This window comes from Ascaphus truei, chromosome 7, assembly GCF_040206685.1.
Source record: "Ascaphus truei isolate aAscTru1 chromosome 7, aAscTru1.hap1, whole genome shotgun sequence".
Lineage (NCBI taxonomy): Eukaryota > Metazoa > Chordata > Amphibia > Anura > Ascaphidae > Ascaphus > Ascaphus truei.
In genome coordinates, this window is record NC_134489.1 from 33,024,156 (window position 1) to 33,041,333 (window position 17,178).

At 51.0% G+C, this 17,178-nt stretch overlaps 2 protein-coding genes across 3 annotated transcripts in view; both read right to left on the reverse strand.

Moving 5' to 3' along the window:
• Positions 1–2,679, reverse strand: part of SETDB1 (SET domain bifurcated histone lysine methyltransferase 1) — a 60,263-nt gene extending 57,584 nt beyond the window's left edge. Inside the window, exon 1 of one of the 2 annotated variants that reach the window (XM_075607567.1) lies at positions 2,519–2,679. The gene's annotated coding sequence lies outside the window, so the exon portion shown is untranslated. The remainder of the gene's footprint in view (positions 1–2,518) is intronic. The other variant, XM_075607569.1, reaches the window with a different exon arrangement.
• Positions 2,680–12,824: 10,145 nt separating this feature from the next.
• Positions 12,825–13,056, reverse strand: LOC142498510 (cortexin domain-containing 1 protein-like). The gene has a single exon (XM_075606744.1). The coding sequence runs from the start codon at positions 13,054–13,056 to the stop codon at positions 12,892–12,894; it is 165 nt and encodes a 54-aa protein (XP_075462859.1). The 3' UTR covers positions 12,825–12,891.
• Positions 13,057–17,178: the final 4,122 nt, after the last annotated feature.

Consider the following 17,178-nt stretch of genomic DNA (forward strand, 5'->3'; position numbering starts at 1 on the left):
AGGGGCTAAACAAGAGAATGAACCTGCATCGCCACAGCATCACACGCGGAACAGTCCTGTTGGCGAACATTTCTCTGACTCTGGCCATAAGATGAACGATCTGAGGGTTGCCATACTCAAAGGTAATCTTAAAACCCCGAAAGAGAGACGGTTGCATGAATACAAATTTATGCAACTGTTCGGGACACTTAGCAGTGGCCTAAACAGAGATCGAAATTTTATGAGTCATTACTGACACTAGCGAACTCTCTTCCCATGAGCGCTAAAGGCCATGTCTGTACATACTGTGCTATATGTATTGCACACACAGCTGTCTCTCACACATACTAATACTCCTTATTTTTCCATCCCTATACACCAATAGGGACCACATAGTATCCACACACACTTTTAGTTGTGCTACAAACTCTCACATTTCCACACCCACCCACACCATTTATATCCCCTCTCACTCCACACACACCTTGTGTAGAGCACTGTTTATACTGTGGGCTCTCCATTCATTCTTATTCACACTGATACACATACACACTCTTTCACTTGCTTTCAGTAACCCTTTGACACCTCTAGCCATAAAACACATCCACATCGGGGGAAGGACCAGCACAGATAACATTCCAAGAGACACTGTTTTTAAGTAATCCTTGCTTCATTCATTGTAACATCGCCGGAAGAAGAGATCAGTGTATCTCGAAAGCTCGCACAAATAAAAGCATTTCGTTAGCCACAGAACGGTATCATCTATTTATTTTTTGATTTTATATATATATAACTATATATATATAAAAGTAAATCTCAAAAGTGTTTGATTGTTAGTAGATGTGGGGAGTCTCATTGGTCCGTCGGTCCGCCCATAGACCCCCACCCCCCCCCACACCCTCTCATTGGCCACGAGGTACGCTGACATCACGGACACACCTACTTTAATGTGACACACACAGACCCATACTGCCACAGACTCTCACCCCTGCAGTCACCATACCCCCTTGTCACCCGAGACTCTGAAGCCTAAACTGAGCCCTCAGCAAAACCTCTGAGACTCTCTCCCTGCGGACTCACGCTACCCCCCCTGGGATCACCCCTGCAGACTCACCCACTGACCTTGGTAAATCTAACCCACTTTCCAACCCTGTCTCTCCCTGCGCACCTTTACTATCCTCTCCATCTCCTCATTCATCTCACACACCTCACTTTCAAACCCTCTCTACCTCCTTCAACATCACGCACCATCAATACAACCGCTCTGCGTTCCACCCCCACTCTTACCCGTCCACGCCACTTGCTGTACACCCCTGACAAATCACTACCTCCATTGTGCAGACCCCACCGCGCCTCCACTCAGCAGGCATGACAAATGGACCAGTAATAAGCACGCTGACCGCCTCCGCTGTGCACGACGATTACTGTGTCAAAATGGCCGTTCCCACCCGCTCCTCTGACGCTCACTGTCTCCACTATCCGCTATTCCTCCCCCTATTATCCCTCAAAAATCCGTTACCTTCACCGGCTTCACACCATTACCAATATACCCTTACCGCTACACTATACACGCTCTTCCCTCCCCTGCTCCTCTTACCATCCGACAACCCAGCCCGCGCTTGCACTGGACATCTGGCCCCATCATCGCCGACACCGCTACTGTGCCAAAATGGGCGCCTTCCCGGCCGACTATCGCTATTCACCCCCCTCCATGGTCCCCCTTCCTTCACTCCTCTTCACACAAACAATTTCTATCACCGCTTCCGCTCTCCACAGAAACCACCAATATCCTCCACTCCACACACCCCTCCACTTACCCTTCCAAAATGACCACTCCACTATGCACCTCCCTCCCTTCCCCCCACACCCCTTCAATGCACATATGATTATTATGCCTCTCTGCCCCCCCCACTCTCTCTTACCATCTACCCTACTCTAACTTTACACATCTCTACACCCCCCCCCCACACATTACATACATATCTCACCTCCATAAGACACTCATGCCAAATACAATATGATTTTCTGCCCCTCACAAATACCCCCATTCCCCCTCTGCGCAAATATACATGATTCTTATGCCCATTTTCTTTTTAAACAACATACATTTCTTGTATCCATTTACATCCCAGGCAACGCCGGGTCTATCAGCTAATATATATCATATATATATATATATATATATATATACATACATACATATACACACACACACGTATGTGCATAATACGTAGATATGTATACATGTGTGGGCATTGTGTATAAATGTATGTAGATATATGTATATGCATTATACACACACGTATGTGCATAATATGTAGATATGTTTACGCATATGTACATACATGTATACATGCATGTGCATTATATGTACAGTATACATGCATGTGCATATGTAGATATATGTATACATGCGTGTGCATAATATGTAGATGTATCATATGTGTGCATTCTATGTAGGTAGGTAGGTGTGTGTGCTGTGTGTGTGTGTGTATCTGCATGCACATGTGTATCTTGGTGTGAGTGCACGTGTTTATACCGGTGCAGAGTCCCGCGTTCGGGTCTGTGCTCCTTGCGGTGCTCGGGACCGGCCCCTCTATCTCTCCGCCGGTTGCCGGGGTGACGGGAGGGAAGACCAGCTCCGGAACCGAGCGCCTCACCGGACGTGACGTCAACGGGAGACTCCGCAAGCGCGCGGGGGGAACTCTATGGTACAGTGGGCGGGGTCAAATGAGGCAACCGGGGTGAGTGACTGGGCGGAGTTACACGTGAGTGGGCGGTGCCGAGAGGAGTGGGCGTGGTTATTTTCTTCTAGAGCAAGTATTGCATGTGCAAGAGGAAATATACATCTCAGTCACACTCACACACACAATCACTCACACCCTCACATACTCACTCTCACACAATCACTCACAAAGAGGCAATGTTTTCATTTGAGATAGATAATGAGTGCAGGTAATATTATATTACACTATATTGTTATTACTTTTGTGTAGAAGGAGGGGGGTGAATCTTGGGTTGGGGGGGGGGTGAATCTTGGGTTGGGGGAGGGGTGAATCTTGGGTTGGGGGGGGGTGAATCTTGGGTTGGGGGGGGGGTGAATCTTGGGTTGGGGGGGGGTGAATCTTGGGTTGGGGGGGTGGGGGGGTGAATCTTGGGTTGGGGGGGGGGGGTGAATCTTGGGTTGGGGGGGGGTGAATCTTGGGTTGGGGGGGGGGTGAATCTTGGGTTAGGGGGGTGAATCATGGGTTTGGGGTGGAGGTGAATCTTGGGTTGGGGGGGTGGGTGAATCTTGGGTTGGGGGGGGGTGGGTGAATCTTGGGTTGGGGGGTGAATCTTGGGTTGGTGGGGTGGGGTGGAGGGGGGTGAATCTTGGGTGGGGGGGTGGTGAGGTAAGGGGTGTCGAGTCCCCGCCCCCGTCCCAGGCAATCATTTCCCCCCCCATCCCTGGCCAGTGTTTCTCTCTTCCTCCCCCCCCCCCCCCCGGGCGGTGTTCTCTCCCCCCCCCTTGTAACCTGCATGTGTCTTCCCCCCCTCCACCACTCCCCGGGGGGGGGTGAGCTGCGGGTGAGAAGTGTAAGTAACGGTGGCACCGGGAGGGTGTACGGTAGGGGTGAGGGGGGGGTGGTGGTGGCAGTTGTTTGTGGGGGTGGGGGTGGCATTTGGGTGTCAGGCAGCGGAGGGTGTGCGAGGGGGGGGGGGGGGGTTGTGACCGGACGGTGTATGGTGTGCTGGCGGGCGACTGCACCGGGCGGTGTTGGTGAAGGGGGGAAGCGGGGGGGGTTTAGTTTGGGGGGGCACGTGGTAGTGCACGGTACCCTGAGGTGGTGTCTAGTCCCGCCAGGTCAGTAGGGGCTGTGCACCGGTCACTGCGGAGGGTGTGCGGGAGGGTGGGGTGTGTCTGCAGCAGCGCGAGATACCGTGACCTTGCCCAAGGACACCAGGAGAGCTGCCACCCCACTTCACAGACCAGCGCGACGTCGCAGGCCCCCCCCCCCCCCAATCCAGAGCGGAAAGGGTTAAACACGGCAGCATGTGGGACTTCCCGCCAAAGCTCATGCCCCCCCCCACCTCCCGACAGCCCCCCACCTCCCGACAGCCGTGACGTCACGGCTGTTGTCATAGCTAGAGGCCGTTTCTTCTCCCCCCTCCCCCCCAATTGTAAGTAGCGGTGGCACCGGAGGGTGTACGGTAGGGGTGTGGGGGGGTTGTGGTGTCAGTTGTTGTGGGGTGGGGGTGGCATTTGGGTGTCAGCAGCGGAGGGTGTGCGTGAGGAGGGGGTGTGTGACCGGACGGTGTATGGCAGGCCTGCACAACTTGTACAGCGAGAAGGGCCGAACTGCTCCAAGGAAAAAAGTTTGGGGCTGCACGGGTAAAATCATCCTCATCCTCATATATCTACCCCAGCACCCTTCATCGTCATCATCCTCATATATCTACCCCAGCACCCTCATCATCATCCTCATATCTCCCACAAAAACCCTAATCATCAACCTTTGCGAGACTCCCCATCGATCTCTCATACCCTCATCTCTCCCTCTCACCCATACACATAATACCCCCCTGCACACAACACATCCCACCCCCCTGCACCTCACATCACTCTCCCCCCCCTGCACCTCACATCACTCTCCCCCCCTGCACCACACATCTCTCCCCCCCTGCACCTCACATCTCTCTCCCCCCCTGCACCTCACATCTCTCCCCCCCCTGCACCTCACATCTCTCTCCCCCCTGCACCTCACATCTCTCTCCCCCCTGCACCCCACATCTCTCTCCCCCCTGCACCTCACATCTCTCCCCCCAACTCATTTCAGCAGCCCCCCCCAGTCCATTTCAGCAGCCTCCCCCAGTCCATTTCAGCAGCCCCCCCACAACCCATTTGAGAAGCCCCCGCAGCCCATTTCAGCAGCCCCCCCCCCAGCCCATTTCAGCAGCCCCCTGCCCATTTCAGCAGCCCCCCAGCCCATTTTAGCAGCCCCCCCCCCCCCAACCCCTCATGTATGAACTACCCCCCCATGTTACCTGATGGCGACGGCAGCAGAAGCAGAGGTGGCGGCGGAGGCAACTGAGATGGCGGCAGGGAGAAGCGCGAGGGATGCGCGCTCTAGCAGCTACACTGCTAGAGCGGGAGAGGGAGGGGCGGGGCATGGGGGGGAGTAGGGTTGCCAGGTGGCTTGTCCAAAAATACTGGACACCCACGCCCCCCCCCCCCGAACACATTAAAAATACCCCACGCCCCCCAAATACATTTAAAATACCCCCACGCCCGAATACATTTTAAAATACCCCCACCTCCCCCTAATACAATTAAAAAATACCCCCATCGCCCCCAAATACATTTAAAATATACTCCCAACTCCACAACACATATAAAATATACCCCCACCTCCCCAATACATATAAAATATACCCCCACCTCCCCAATACATATAAAATATACCCCCACCTCCCCAATACATATTAAATATACCCCCACCTCCCCAATACATATTAAATGTCCCCCCACCTCCCCAATACATATTAAATATCCCCCATGATCTCATCTCCCCAGGCTGGCCCCCATCACCATCTCATCTTATTCCCCCCATCATCCCTCTCACCCTGTCCCCCCCCCCCATCATCTTCTCACCCTGTCCCCCCCATCCCTCTCACCCTGTCCCCCCCATCATCTTCTCACCCTGTCCCCCCCCCATCATTTTCTCACCCTGTCCCCCCCCATCCCTCTCACCCTGCCCCCCCCCCATCCCTCTCACCCTGTCCCCCCCCCATCCCTCTCACCCTGTCCCCCTCATCCTCTCACCCCATCCTATCTCCATCTCACCCAGGCCGGCCTATCCTGTCACCATCTCTCTCTGGCCCCCCCATCCCCCAAATCTGTGTCCTTACCTTAATGTCAGGAAGAATACACTTCTCTGGGCCGCCGGGGTGTGTGCTCTGCTCCCGCTGTCCTCTGATTGGCTCTCCGCTCCTCCAATCAGGGACAGGCTGCACAGACTCACGAGTGCTCCTCCCGCCCCCGCCTGCAGTTTTAGCACTGCCTGCCCTCGCCGCAAAAATGGTAATACCGGACACGTGTCCAGTGTTACCTTCGATTTTCTACCGGACAGGCATCGGAATTACCGGCCTGTCCGGGTGAAAACCGGACACTTGGCAACCCTAGGGGGAGAGCGCTGTCACACACTGCTGGAGCGCGCTCCTTCCTTCCCTACCAGGAGGGGGGGTGAAGTGGGGGAGGGGTTGGAGGGAGTTGTCGCGGGCCGCACAGGGTGTCCCCGCCGTATGTCGTGCAGGCCTGCACTAGGCCTTAGGGCATGGCGAGCAAGGAGGCCACCTTGGACTTCGCGCTTCTGGGGCCCCGCACGTCCTCCTCTCCCACCTGTCAGCGCCGGGATCCAACTTTCACCCGACCGGAGGAGGAGGGGGGGGGAAGGTGGAGCTGGTCCGGGAGTTGGATCCCAGCGCCAACAGGAGGGAGAGGATGAAGTGCGTGGCAGAGAGGTATGTGGTGGTGGAGGGAGGTGTATTGTGTCTCTGTGCCACCTCCCACAGTGTCTAATTGCCATGGCAACGTGACATCTCAAGACGCCGTGACATCACATGACGGCGCAACCCTGCCAGCAGAGGGTTGCTGGTCTTCTAGGTAAGTCCCCCTCTTTGTTTTACAGGGGGGCTCCGCTGCCAGCACACCCCCTTGTGCCCGCAAAGCCAGGGTAGCCCCTACACACCATTACACTGCTACACACGTGCTCTGATACAGTCTAAGTCAGGGGTGGCTAACTTGCGACTCGCGACGGCTTTAGCTGTGGGGCACCTGATGAAGGAGAAGAAAAAAAAAAACACCAAGGAAAGGAATAAAATGCTTAAAAATACACAAGAGGGGAAATCTTCTGAATATTAACATACATTTTGAAAATTGAACACATGTTTAATAACTTTAACAATTAAAAACATAAAATAAATCAAATCAATGTAAGTAATGACATTAACATGTAATGTAAGTTATTCCCCGTATTTGTTATGTGAGGATGCGTTTTCGTACAGTACAAAGCCGTAGTGAGAGGCGACCATGTGGGCGCCAGTTTGTTATCCACCTCGGAAAGCAATCCGAACGTTGAGAAACTGTTAACGGAAACGCCAAGTTCAAAAACCCACTGAGATATTCTACGTTCAGATTCTTCTTTTTATTTTATTAGGGTTGCTAGTTTTTTCTTCTCAATAAAAAATGTGTGTAATATTTTAATGTTTCTGTTAAACTTGTTTACTTTTGGTGTTATTTAGTTTAGGTTTAGCTATTAATTTAAACCGGATGTAGGGGGCTGTAGGACAGTGGTCCGCCCAAAAATGTGTTCCCCGTTTATTGGCACGCCTGGTCTAAACACACACACACAATTATATACAGTAGGGCCCCGCTTTATGGCGTACCGCTCATACAGGGGTACCGGGAAGAGAGCCGCCACGTCTGCACATGCGCAGAACGAGGGCTGCCCAGGTCGCGCATGCGCAGAACGGGGGTGCAGAGGTTGCGCCTGCGCAGAACGGAGGTTGCACATGCGCAGAAGGGGAAATTGCCGGTCTGCGCATGCACAGATGGTGAAACTCGCCGGTTCCGCTTTCCGGCGATTTTTGCTTTGCGGCGGGACCATAAAATGGAACCCGCTGCATTACCGGGGCCCACCTTTACACAGATCTGCACATGCACACTCACCCACCAGGGTTGCCACCGCTCCGGGTTTGACCCGCAGACTACAGCTTTGGGCCACGTTGCTACGGGATTAGCTGGAAAATCTCGTGGCGGCAGCATCTCCCCCTGCAAATTCTATCAACGTGGCTGCGCGACGTCAAATGGAGCCGCGTTGCCATGACAACGGGACAATACGTGATGTCACGGCGCTTCCATTGCCATGACAACTCGGAGTCACATGGCGCCATACGGGCATCCTGTTGTCCTGGCAACTTGACGCCGCGTGGCGCCATGATGCCACGTTGTAATGGCAACGCACGCACCATTTGGCGTCGCGGAGCCATGCTGAGATGTTGCAGGGGGAGATGTTGCCAAGAGATGCCGCAGCCAATAAGAGAAATAAATATATAAATAAGATAAATGTAAAAAATGTCATTGTAGAAAGTCTCTTCAGTTAGCCTTCAGTGGAAGGTGGTAACCCTGTCACTCACCCATGTACACAGATACAGACACCCAAACATTCTGTCTACTGCTGACATCGGAAGTCTGGGTAATTGTAGCTACATAGGTTCCGTACCCCTAATAACTCTCAATGTATTACTTCCTGGTAAAATATTTTATAAATAAATTCCACAGTATAAAGAAGTGCAGAATCAGAGACAGCTTTTCCATTCACCAGGTTAAGATTGGTAACCAATTCTGCACTGTACGGCTGATGGATCTTAGTTGGATGCTTTCAGACAAAGGCCCGTGAAGCTACATCTGCAAAAACAATTTTATTTAATAAAATCTCACAAGGCAGGTTAAATATTTGCAGCAGTAAATTAAATGTGGAGTGTGACCTTCTCACGGCAGAATCAGATGAGTGATTTGTCACTGTGCCAATGCATAATGCCTGGCCAGACTGCAGCCATATGTAGCCATGTATAAAAATGGTATACAGTCCTTTCTCATGCTGGCAGTAAACCTGGTAAGTATGCAGGGTTGCCAGCAACAATCATGGAGGTTTGCCCTCACACCCTGGTGAGGTGTCATATGCATACAAGGGGAGTGGTAACATACTCTGTGTCCACTGTTAGTGACACAAGAGGTGTGGCTGTTTTCTGAGTCTATATAAGACACTGCACTGCCTAAAGTTAGTGGTTATCCAGAGTGCAAGTATTAAGTCTGGGTTGAAGGTCAAGGAGTGTCTGCAGAAGTTAAGGCTGTCAGATTCAATTGATAGCATACCCCACACTGTGTTCAGGGATCTGACACAGATGGTGATCCAACTCTATTAAGAGAGAAGGAACTTTCCGAGAGGGATGCAGTACATGGAAATGAGCGGCTAGAACGACCGCTATGAGGGGCAGTCTGCCTGAACATGCAATAAAGATGCCCAGTTTCACCAAATCCTTGCTGTGTGAGAATGAAGTTATTACACAGAAGGAAGCACCCAGAAGGAGTTCCCCATCAGACACTTCTCCCTGCAGCCGCAGAGATCCTGATGGAGTGGAGGCGCTGCATCGTATGTGAGTAGGACTCAGACTGCACTACCTCAGATGCCTGTCGTGCTGATATCCCCACTAACACCCAGCAGGAGACTCAGGAGTCCTGTAAGCCAGCAGGTGCACCACACGACATACAGATGTAATGGGGCCAGTAGACCACAGGGGCCAATGTGAGATTGGGTGGTCCAAAAAGTCTGTTACAATTGGAGGCGTGGCTGAGATACCTATCAACAGGACAGGCTTTTGCTAGGCACCCTAGGAAACAGGAGAGTGTATGCTGCCAGTCAGTGCTGTGTATGGGGACGGAGCCTAGGGGTAGTCGGGACAGATGGATTTGTCAGCTCGCAAGGACAACCTAGGATCCTGAGTGGAGTACAGTGGGTCTGGAGACAGGGCTATAGCTGTCCTAGTCACCTTGAGGCAGCTAGTTGGTAGGATGCCTGAAGGAATAGCCTGTTAACAAGGATCAGGAATTCTGTAGAGGGTCTGCGCTAGGCTGGCCAACAGGTAGACGCCCTAGTACTGCATGGGAGAAGCCAGAGTACTCTAGCCAGTAACCAGGACACTTACCACAGAGCACAGACTGGAGGAAGGTGGACACAGCATACACAAAGAGTGAGCCTAGCCTGAGGTAGTGCAACATGAGTCAGACGTACATTAGATACATGTAGGTGGTGCATCGTGGCATTCTTTGTTGCATTGAAATGGCAGCTGCCCCGCAGAGAAGAGCTCCATGTGCGATATGAGAAATTACAGTGTGAAGATGGCGACAGCAAGTAGAGAAGCTCCGCGCGGTGCGGAGAGTCCAAGATGGCGGACCGCGGCTGGTGGAGGGAGCGCACGTGGTGAGTATACCACGGAGGAGCGGGCGACCAAAGTGACTTTGGCGGGCATGCTATGGAGTGGCGCCAAGGCTGTGGCCACGCCGTTTTTGTCCTGCCTAGGATCCCGGGGGACTACCCTGGAGGACATTGTTGTCGTGCGGAGAAAACTGAGAATCTGCTTGCCAGACGGTGAGCTACAACCAAAAATCTACCTCAGTTGCTTATGTGAATGGCCGTGTAAACCAAGATGGCGGCTCCCGCTTCTCTGGGAGACTCAGGAGTCCTGTAAGCCAGCAGGTGCACCACACGACATACAGACATGTAATGGGGCCAGTAGACCACAGGGGCCAATGTGAGATTGGGTGGTCCAAAAAGTCCGTTACACATATTTTAAAAATCCCCATGTTTTTAGAATGCACTTCCTCAGACATGAAAATGGCTTCAAAACGAAGGTTACACCCCAATTAAGAAAATGTAAATTTAAATGATTTCAGAAAAGGTAAACTTGTGTGCTTAATATATAAAGAAAATTTTGAATATCGATAAAATCAAGTTAAATCATCCCAATAAGAGACCCCATGGTTTCCTTCTGTGTGCTGCCAATCCATGTCCAGTGTTCTGCGTCTCTGCTGCCCAACTGTCGCCTCTTGTGATGTCATTGATGACGGTGTCTGAGACAGGGACCATTTGATGACATCAGGATGAGGCTTTTGAAAAGAATAGGATTTCAATATACAGTACAACTTTCCTTTGCGGGGGGGTGGGGTTTAGCAGCGATGTCGCTGTGTTAGAGGTATCTGCAGTGCTAGTTCGTTACATCGTATCTCAATGACCTCTGTGGAGTTCTGTTCACCTTGATGTCTGTGACACCTGAACCTTCCTGAACCGTAAAAAAAAAGTTTGTTAAAAAAAAATGTTATTAAAAAAGAGTATTTACAGTTTTTAGGGCGTAGTCTGTCTAAAAATGAATAGATACAAAAGCATTACATTCCATAGAAATACATTTTGTGCTTTGTTGATGAATATAGGACTCACACGGGTGTGTGTAGGGTCCCACATACGTGGGATTTTAGGGTCCTTTATTGAAAGACTTTTTAAAGCTATTGATATTGTGATTATCTTGTATTTTTTCTGGGCCACGTCTCACTGAAGTCACACTATGTGGAAGGAGCCTCAGAAGATGCCCTGCAGTTCGCTCGTTTCCTCCGGGGGTGTCATTGTATCGCTCTATACTAGCAAGGGTGGCCAACTCCAGTCCTCAAGGGCCACTAGCAGGCCAAGTATTACGGATATCCCTGCTTCAGCACAGGTGGCTCAATCAGTCCCTGCTTCAGCACAGGTGGCTCAATCAGTCCCAGCTTCAGCACAAGTGGCCCAATCAGTCCCAGCTTCAGCACAGGTGGCTCAATCAGTCCCAGCTTCAGCACAAGTGGCTCAATCAGTCCCAGCTTCAGCACAAGTGGCTCAATCAGTGACTCAGTCTTTGACTGAGCCACTGATTAAGCCACCTGTGCTTAATCAGGGATATCTTTAAAGCCTGACCTGTTGGTGGCCCTTGAGTTGGACACCCCTGTCATAGGGAAATCCCATGACTTGGTTTGCCTTAGGTGCTGTTCATTAGAAGAAAGTACATGGCACTTTTACCATCACTGCGAAGTCGGACCAGCTGTAAGTAAGAAGCCAATATCTCAGCAGGAGCATCCCCCCCGCTCACACTTCTTTGTTTGCTTTGGTATATTTCTCCGGAAGTCACTGCACTATTTTTATTTATTTATTTTATCTCCGGTGATCCCCTGGCTCCTGAAATATTTTTTTTAAAAAAATAATTTATTCAGGGTGGGCATATTCGCAAGTTCGAAAACCAAACTTGTACGTTCATTCGGAAGTTCGACTTGAACAATAGAAGAAATATTCTAATCTGAGCCAGATCCTGAGAAAGGCTCGTTCTCTCATTCATTTGAGTGAACTTTGGACTTCGCAAACAAAAAAAGCCCTCAAAACTTTGCGAAAAAGTTTAAAAACGTAACAATTTTTTTTATGTATATGGGTTTTTTTTAACACTTATTTTAAGGTGTTTTTCCCCCCAATAGTTTAAAAAGAAAATCCCAAATTAAAACGATTTGAGTTCCAACGAAAACACAACCCAAAAACATTTTAGAGTCAGAAAACTCCCCAGTGACAGTGTGTTTCTGGTCCCTTTTGGGAAGTCAATATGGCTGCCATCCAAACCTAACTGCCACCGGCCAATAGAATGCTGCCACGTCATGACATGGCAGCTTCTGACATGTTTGATTTTACGTTTATTTTACCAGCACCAAAAGGAGGTAAATATCTCAGGAATTTGAGGGTCCCCGGAGCTTGAAATAGCACGGTTCAGCACCGAGAGATTCCCTGCTTCTGATTTTTTTTAAAAGAAGTTCCCCAAAAATTGGATTGCTGCTTTAAGGTGAGTTATTCGATTCCTGCCTGTGTCACCTAATACTCTCTGTACCGCTTAAAAAAAAAAACGTAAAAGGTACACATCAGGACCATTCCTCAGCCTGATTAGCCCCAAGTCGGCACGGAATCACAATTACTACCTATGTATATTTTTTTGCTGCTGTATCAGGGAGACTCTGTGGTTGCTATGTCCACTCCCAGAATCCCTTGTTCATGTCACTGTTTATTGGCTTCTCCTTCCCAAGTGAGAGCAGTGACATCATCAGCCTGGAATGAACGCTTCATCCAATTCTATCCGCCATGTCCGTCTATCCCAGGCAGAAGGGTTGTTTACTCACTTAGAAAGATCTAGGGAAGTTTAGAAAGGAACCTTTTGTAAGATAAAGAAAAACGTTGTGTAGTAGACGGCATTTGGCCTATAGCCATAGGTGTATGGAATGCCACTAAAAGCTTGTCTCCTTTCAGCCAACACTTCTCACTGGTCCTCCCACATGGAGTTCGGGATGTCCTTGTAAGGATCCATAATGAGCCGGGCACAGCGGACAATCATCATGGCCAGAAAAACACACAGGAGCAAGAACAAGGCAATGGCAAATCCTTTATCCACATCCACAAGGGGCAGCAAAGTGGGATTATCCATTGGTGTCCCTTCATCTGCATCAAGGGGCTACGACCTAAAACACACGGAGAAAAGAGTTATCTCATGATCTCACTCACAAGTGTCTATCCCTCTGTCACTCTCTCCTACAGCCTTTTTGTTTCTCCCTCCAATGTTCCAATCGTTGAACCGGAATGGGATATTTGGTCGCTCGCCTAGCGCGACTAAGTCTCTGCTGGCGTTCGGCCGCAGATGGTCCTGCAGCCTCTCCGCTGTGGGACACTCAGTCGCCGGCCACTTCGCCAAGGTAGCTTTCATTTAAGGGTTAATTTAACGGTAATGGTAGTGGGTTAAAGATAGGGGGTTTCGGGTAAGTGCTAAGGCTAGGTCCCCAGTGGCAGCTGCGGCGTGCGCGCCGCACACAAGGCACAGCCCTCTATGGGGCAGGCCCCAGTCTGCGTGTGTGCGTGCGCACACAAGCCGCGATAAGTGCCCGCCTTGGCCAAAAGAAAGGATTTTTAGCGCGGCAGCCGAGCATTGGCCACGTCAAGGCAGCGGTTCAACCAATGAGGGCGAACCAGCCGTGTGACGTCATGGCCGCGCCCCCGCCACGCCTCCCCCATCGGATCTCCTGCTCTGCTCTGAAAACAAAGCCGCAGAACACAGGTCGCGGCTGAAACGGGTGCACGCGCTGCCAGACGCTGCGGAGCGCGTGCAGCCATGACCCCTGGGGTCTTAGGGTAAGGGGATAAACGTTTTAGGGTAAGGGATTAAGGGCAGGGGGTAGGTTTTATGGGCAGGGGGTAGCGTTAGTATTAGAGGTTTCAATTAGGTAAGGGTTAAAGTTAGGAATTTACCTTGGCGGCAAAGCAGCCAGCGGCAAGAGGTCCCTGCGCAAGGTGAGTAGCGTCTAAATGCCGGCGGAGGTTTGGTTCCCCCAAAATGTCCGCAACCAAATATCCTGGTGCATCAATGAAATACTGTTTGCAAGGACTTTCCAAGAAAATCATCAGTTGTTTGAATTTCCACCGTTTTCACCCCAAAATGATATCCAATCTGTTTTAGTCTCCACTCTTCCATCGCCGAGCCCTGTGTATTCCATCCCCCCCTTGTCTGAGAGTCGAATGTATGAATGTACAGTATGTATGTATGTATGTATGTATGTATATATATATCTTTACCTGCTGTATACTTTACAAGAGATAATACAGTACAGGGAAATATAGTACAATAAATGAAAGAACAAAATCAGACAATAGGGGAGGAAATTCCTGCCCCGGAGAGCTTACTTATAAAGGACTTCAAAGCTTACAGTTTAAAACAAATACTTCATCATTATAACATTTTACAAATTAGAAATTCATATGACTTTGAGTTCTCTGGCGTTACATCTCATACAAGGGCAGGGCTAGTACTTCCTATAATCTAAGAGAGATTGCTGCTGCAAAGATGTAGATCCTCTTGGGAACAACGTGAGCTAAAGGCAGTGTACATATTTAATGCATTAAAGCTACAGATCATGCTGCATTGCAATTTAAATATTTAAATATATATATATAAAGAAAGTTGTATTCGCTCCATCACAGGTGCAAAAAAATATTTAAAATGGGCGACGTTTCGGATCACAAAGGTCCTTTGTCAAGCTTATATATGTATTACGTGTGTGTGTGTGTATGTGTACATTTACATCAGTGTATGTTATATATGTAACGGTTTTTGTGAACCGGCCTGACCCACCCAATCTCACATTGGCCCCTGTGGTCTAACCGGTCCCCATTACAGTGTGATAGTGTCTGGTGGTGCACCTGTTGGCTACAGGACTCCTGAGTCTCCCGCATGATGGTGTGTGGGGAGGACCCATCCAGACAGGCAGCTGAGGTAGTGTGCTGAGTCCTACCTATATCCAGTGCAGCGCCTCCACCTCATCAGGGTCCCTGCGTCCGCATGGGGATGGTCCTGTTGAGGAACTCCTCCGTGGTGCTCCCCTCTGCAGAGTAATCCCAGACTCACACACGAGGGTGTCTTTGATCAGATGCATCTTTATTGCTTGAGGTGGGCTAGCTGCCCTCCACAATGGAGTGTACTTAGCCCTCCATCTTCCAGCTGCTTCCCTCCGAAAGGTACGCCTTCCCTTAATAGGTGGGTTCCCTATCCCTGCAGGGATCTCGGCCCTGTGCCAGGTCCCTGGTCACAGTTCTCTCAGGCAGCTTGTCTCTGTCTGCTTTGTGCTGCCAGACTCACAGCTCTGCATTCAGACTACTGCAACAATGTTGCAGACCTCCATCTGCCTCTTACTGACAGAGGCAGCACAGCAACAGGAACTCCTCAGCAACAACTCAGAACTACGCAGAACTAACTTTTAGTCACAGTGCTGTGCCTTATGTACTCTGGGGGCTGGCATAACTCTGACATCACTAACCATGGAGTCAGAGTTCATGACCACTCCCATCCATACATAGGGCACCTCACCAGGGTGTGAGGGCAAACCTCCATAATTACTGCTGGCATGCCCACAACTTACCAGGCCTTACTGTCAGCAGGAGAGATGACTGTAGCCATTTTACATGACCGCTACATTCTCCCCCTGGTGAATCCCACCGTCCCCGGCTGGGACCTAAATTTGAAGCACTGTAAAATGGAACACACATAATTAATCACAACATTACAGTACATAACTTCATCACACATAGTAACAGATACATCCTAACTTTGGATGATAACAACCCGGGTTACTCCCTTATGGAGTATCCATTAGTGGTACTACCATACCCTCTTACGGTGGCTTGTGCACAGCATGGTCCACTGGGCTTAAAGCAGCAATGCTGTAACCCTCTGCGCAACACTTCTCATATAACCCGCCAGGATCCCAATCTTCTTCCCCTGATCCTTCCTCCTCATCAGTGCCATATCCCCCATCCTCACCAGTGGAACCCGTTTTAAACTCAATTTCTCCCTCCATGAGGGGTTCAGGGACATACAGGTACTCCAACCTGTGGGGCGCTTTGTACTTGGCTATAATAGCCCTCTCGGCCCGGCTGCTCCTAGTCAGCTCTGCGTTCCCTGCCCTCCCTGGCAACACCCATGACAGGGGCTCGTCTGTGTCCACGGGGTCAGATAATATCCCAGGCCCCATAGGCTCTATATTATGCTGACATATCTGAAACCATCGTTCCTGCATCTTCCTCTTCTTCTGGGCCGGTGTAAATTCCCCCACCGCCCACCATCGGGTCTCCTTACGTTCCTCAGACCCCCACTCTAGTGAGTCCCCCTCCTCTGTATTCCCCCAAGAAGATATCCCCGCGGTTCTTTCCGAGCGAGGCTTGGACCATAGGTATGATCCCGGTACCTTTTCCTCTGCCGAATCGGTTACATTAGGTACCCACCGGGCCATCGATGCCATACCCAGTTGCCCTCCACCCCTGGAACCCCCCTCTGAAGCGTAACTGTTCAGTCTCTCCCCAGTCCGTTCCTCACCGGTTCCCTGGGACCCTCCTGACATTCCCAAACTGGACGTGGACCCACGGGAAAAGGTGACTGGGACAGGGGCTTTATCTAGGGCATGGGTTTGGGCGTAGGGACAGGTAATGGGCATCCGCGGGGTTCCGACCCGCTCTCTGCCTTCGGATAGTCCCGTATCATTGTGCGGACGTGCCGCTGGTTGGGCCTCACCCGTCTCAGCTCTCCTCGCAGCCTGCCAGCTCTGTGTTGACACAGGTGATCGGGAAGCACTGCCCGATCGCCGAGGCGTTGTGGTTCTCTCTCTTGTCGTTCCGCTACCTCCGCCGGAAGTGACGTCATCACAGGAACCTGATACTCCGCCATCTTGCGATGGATCCCCATGCGGGATCTCTTCCTCCACAACGACATCCGCCGCCGGAAGTGATGGTTCTGCTCTCCGCTCCACTCGGGCCTGGGCTAGGCCTTCCTCCGCCGTTGCCACCACCAGCGCCTGGGGAGGGTAAGGATGTATCTCACCGCTCCGTCGGCTCGGGATGGGATCTTCTCCTCCTTCCGCGCTGTAAGTCACCACGGCCGTGGGACTCCGCCGCTCCGGTTGTCTCTGCACCGGCGACACGAGACTCCGCTCCGCCGCGACACAGGTAAGTGCCGGTTCTTTTCCCGCACCGCTGTAGTGGTCCGCCGGTAGGCGCATCACCACCGTCG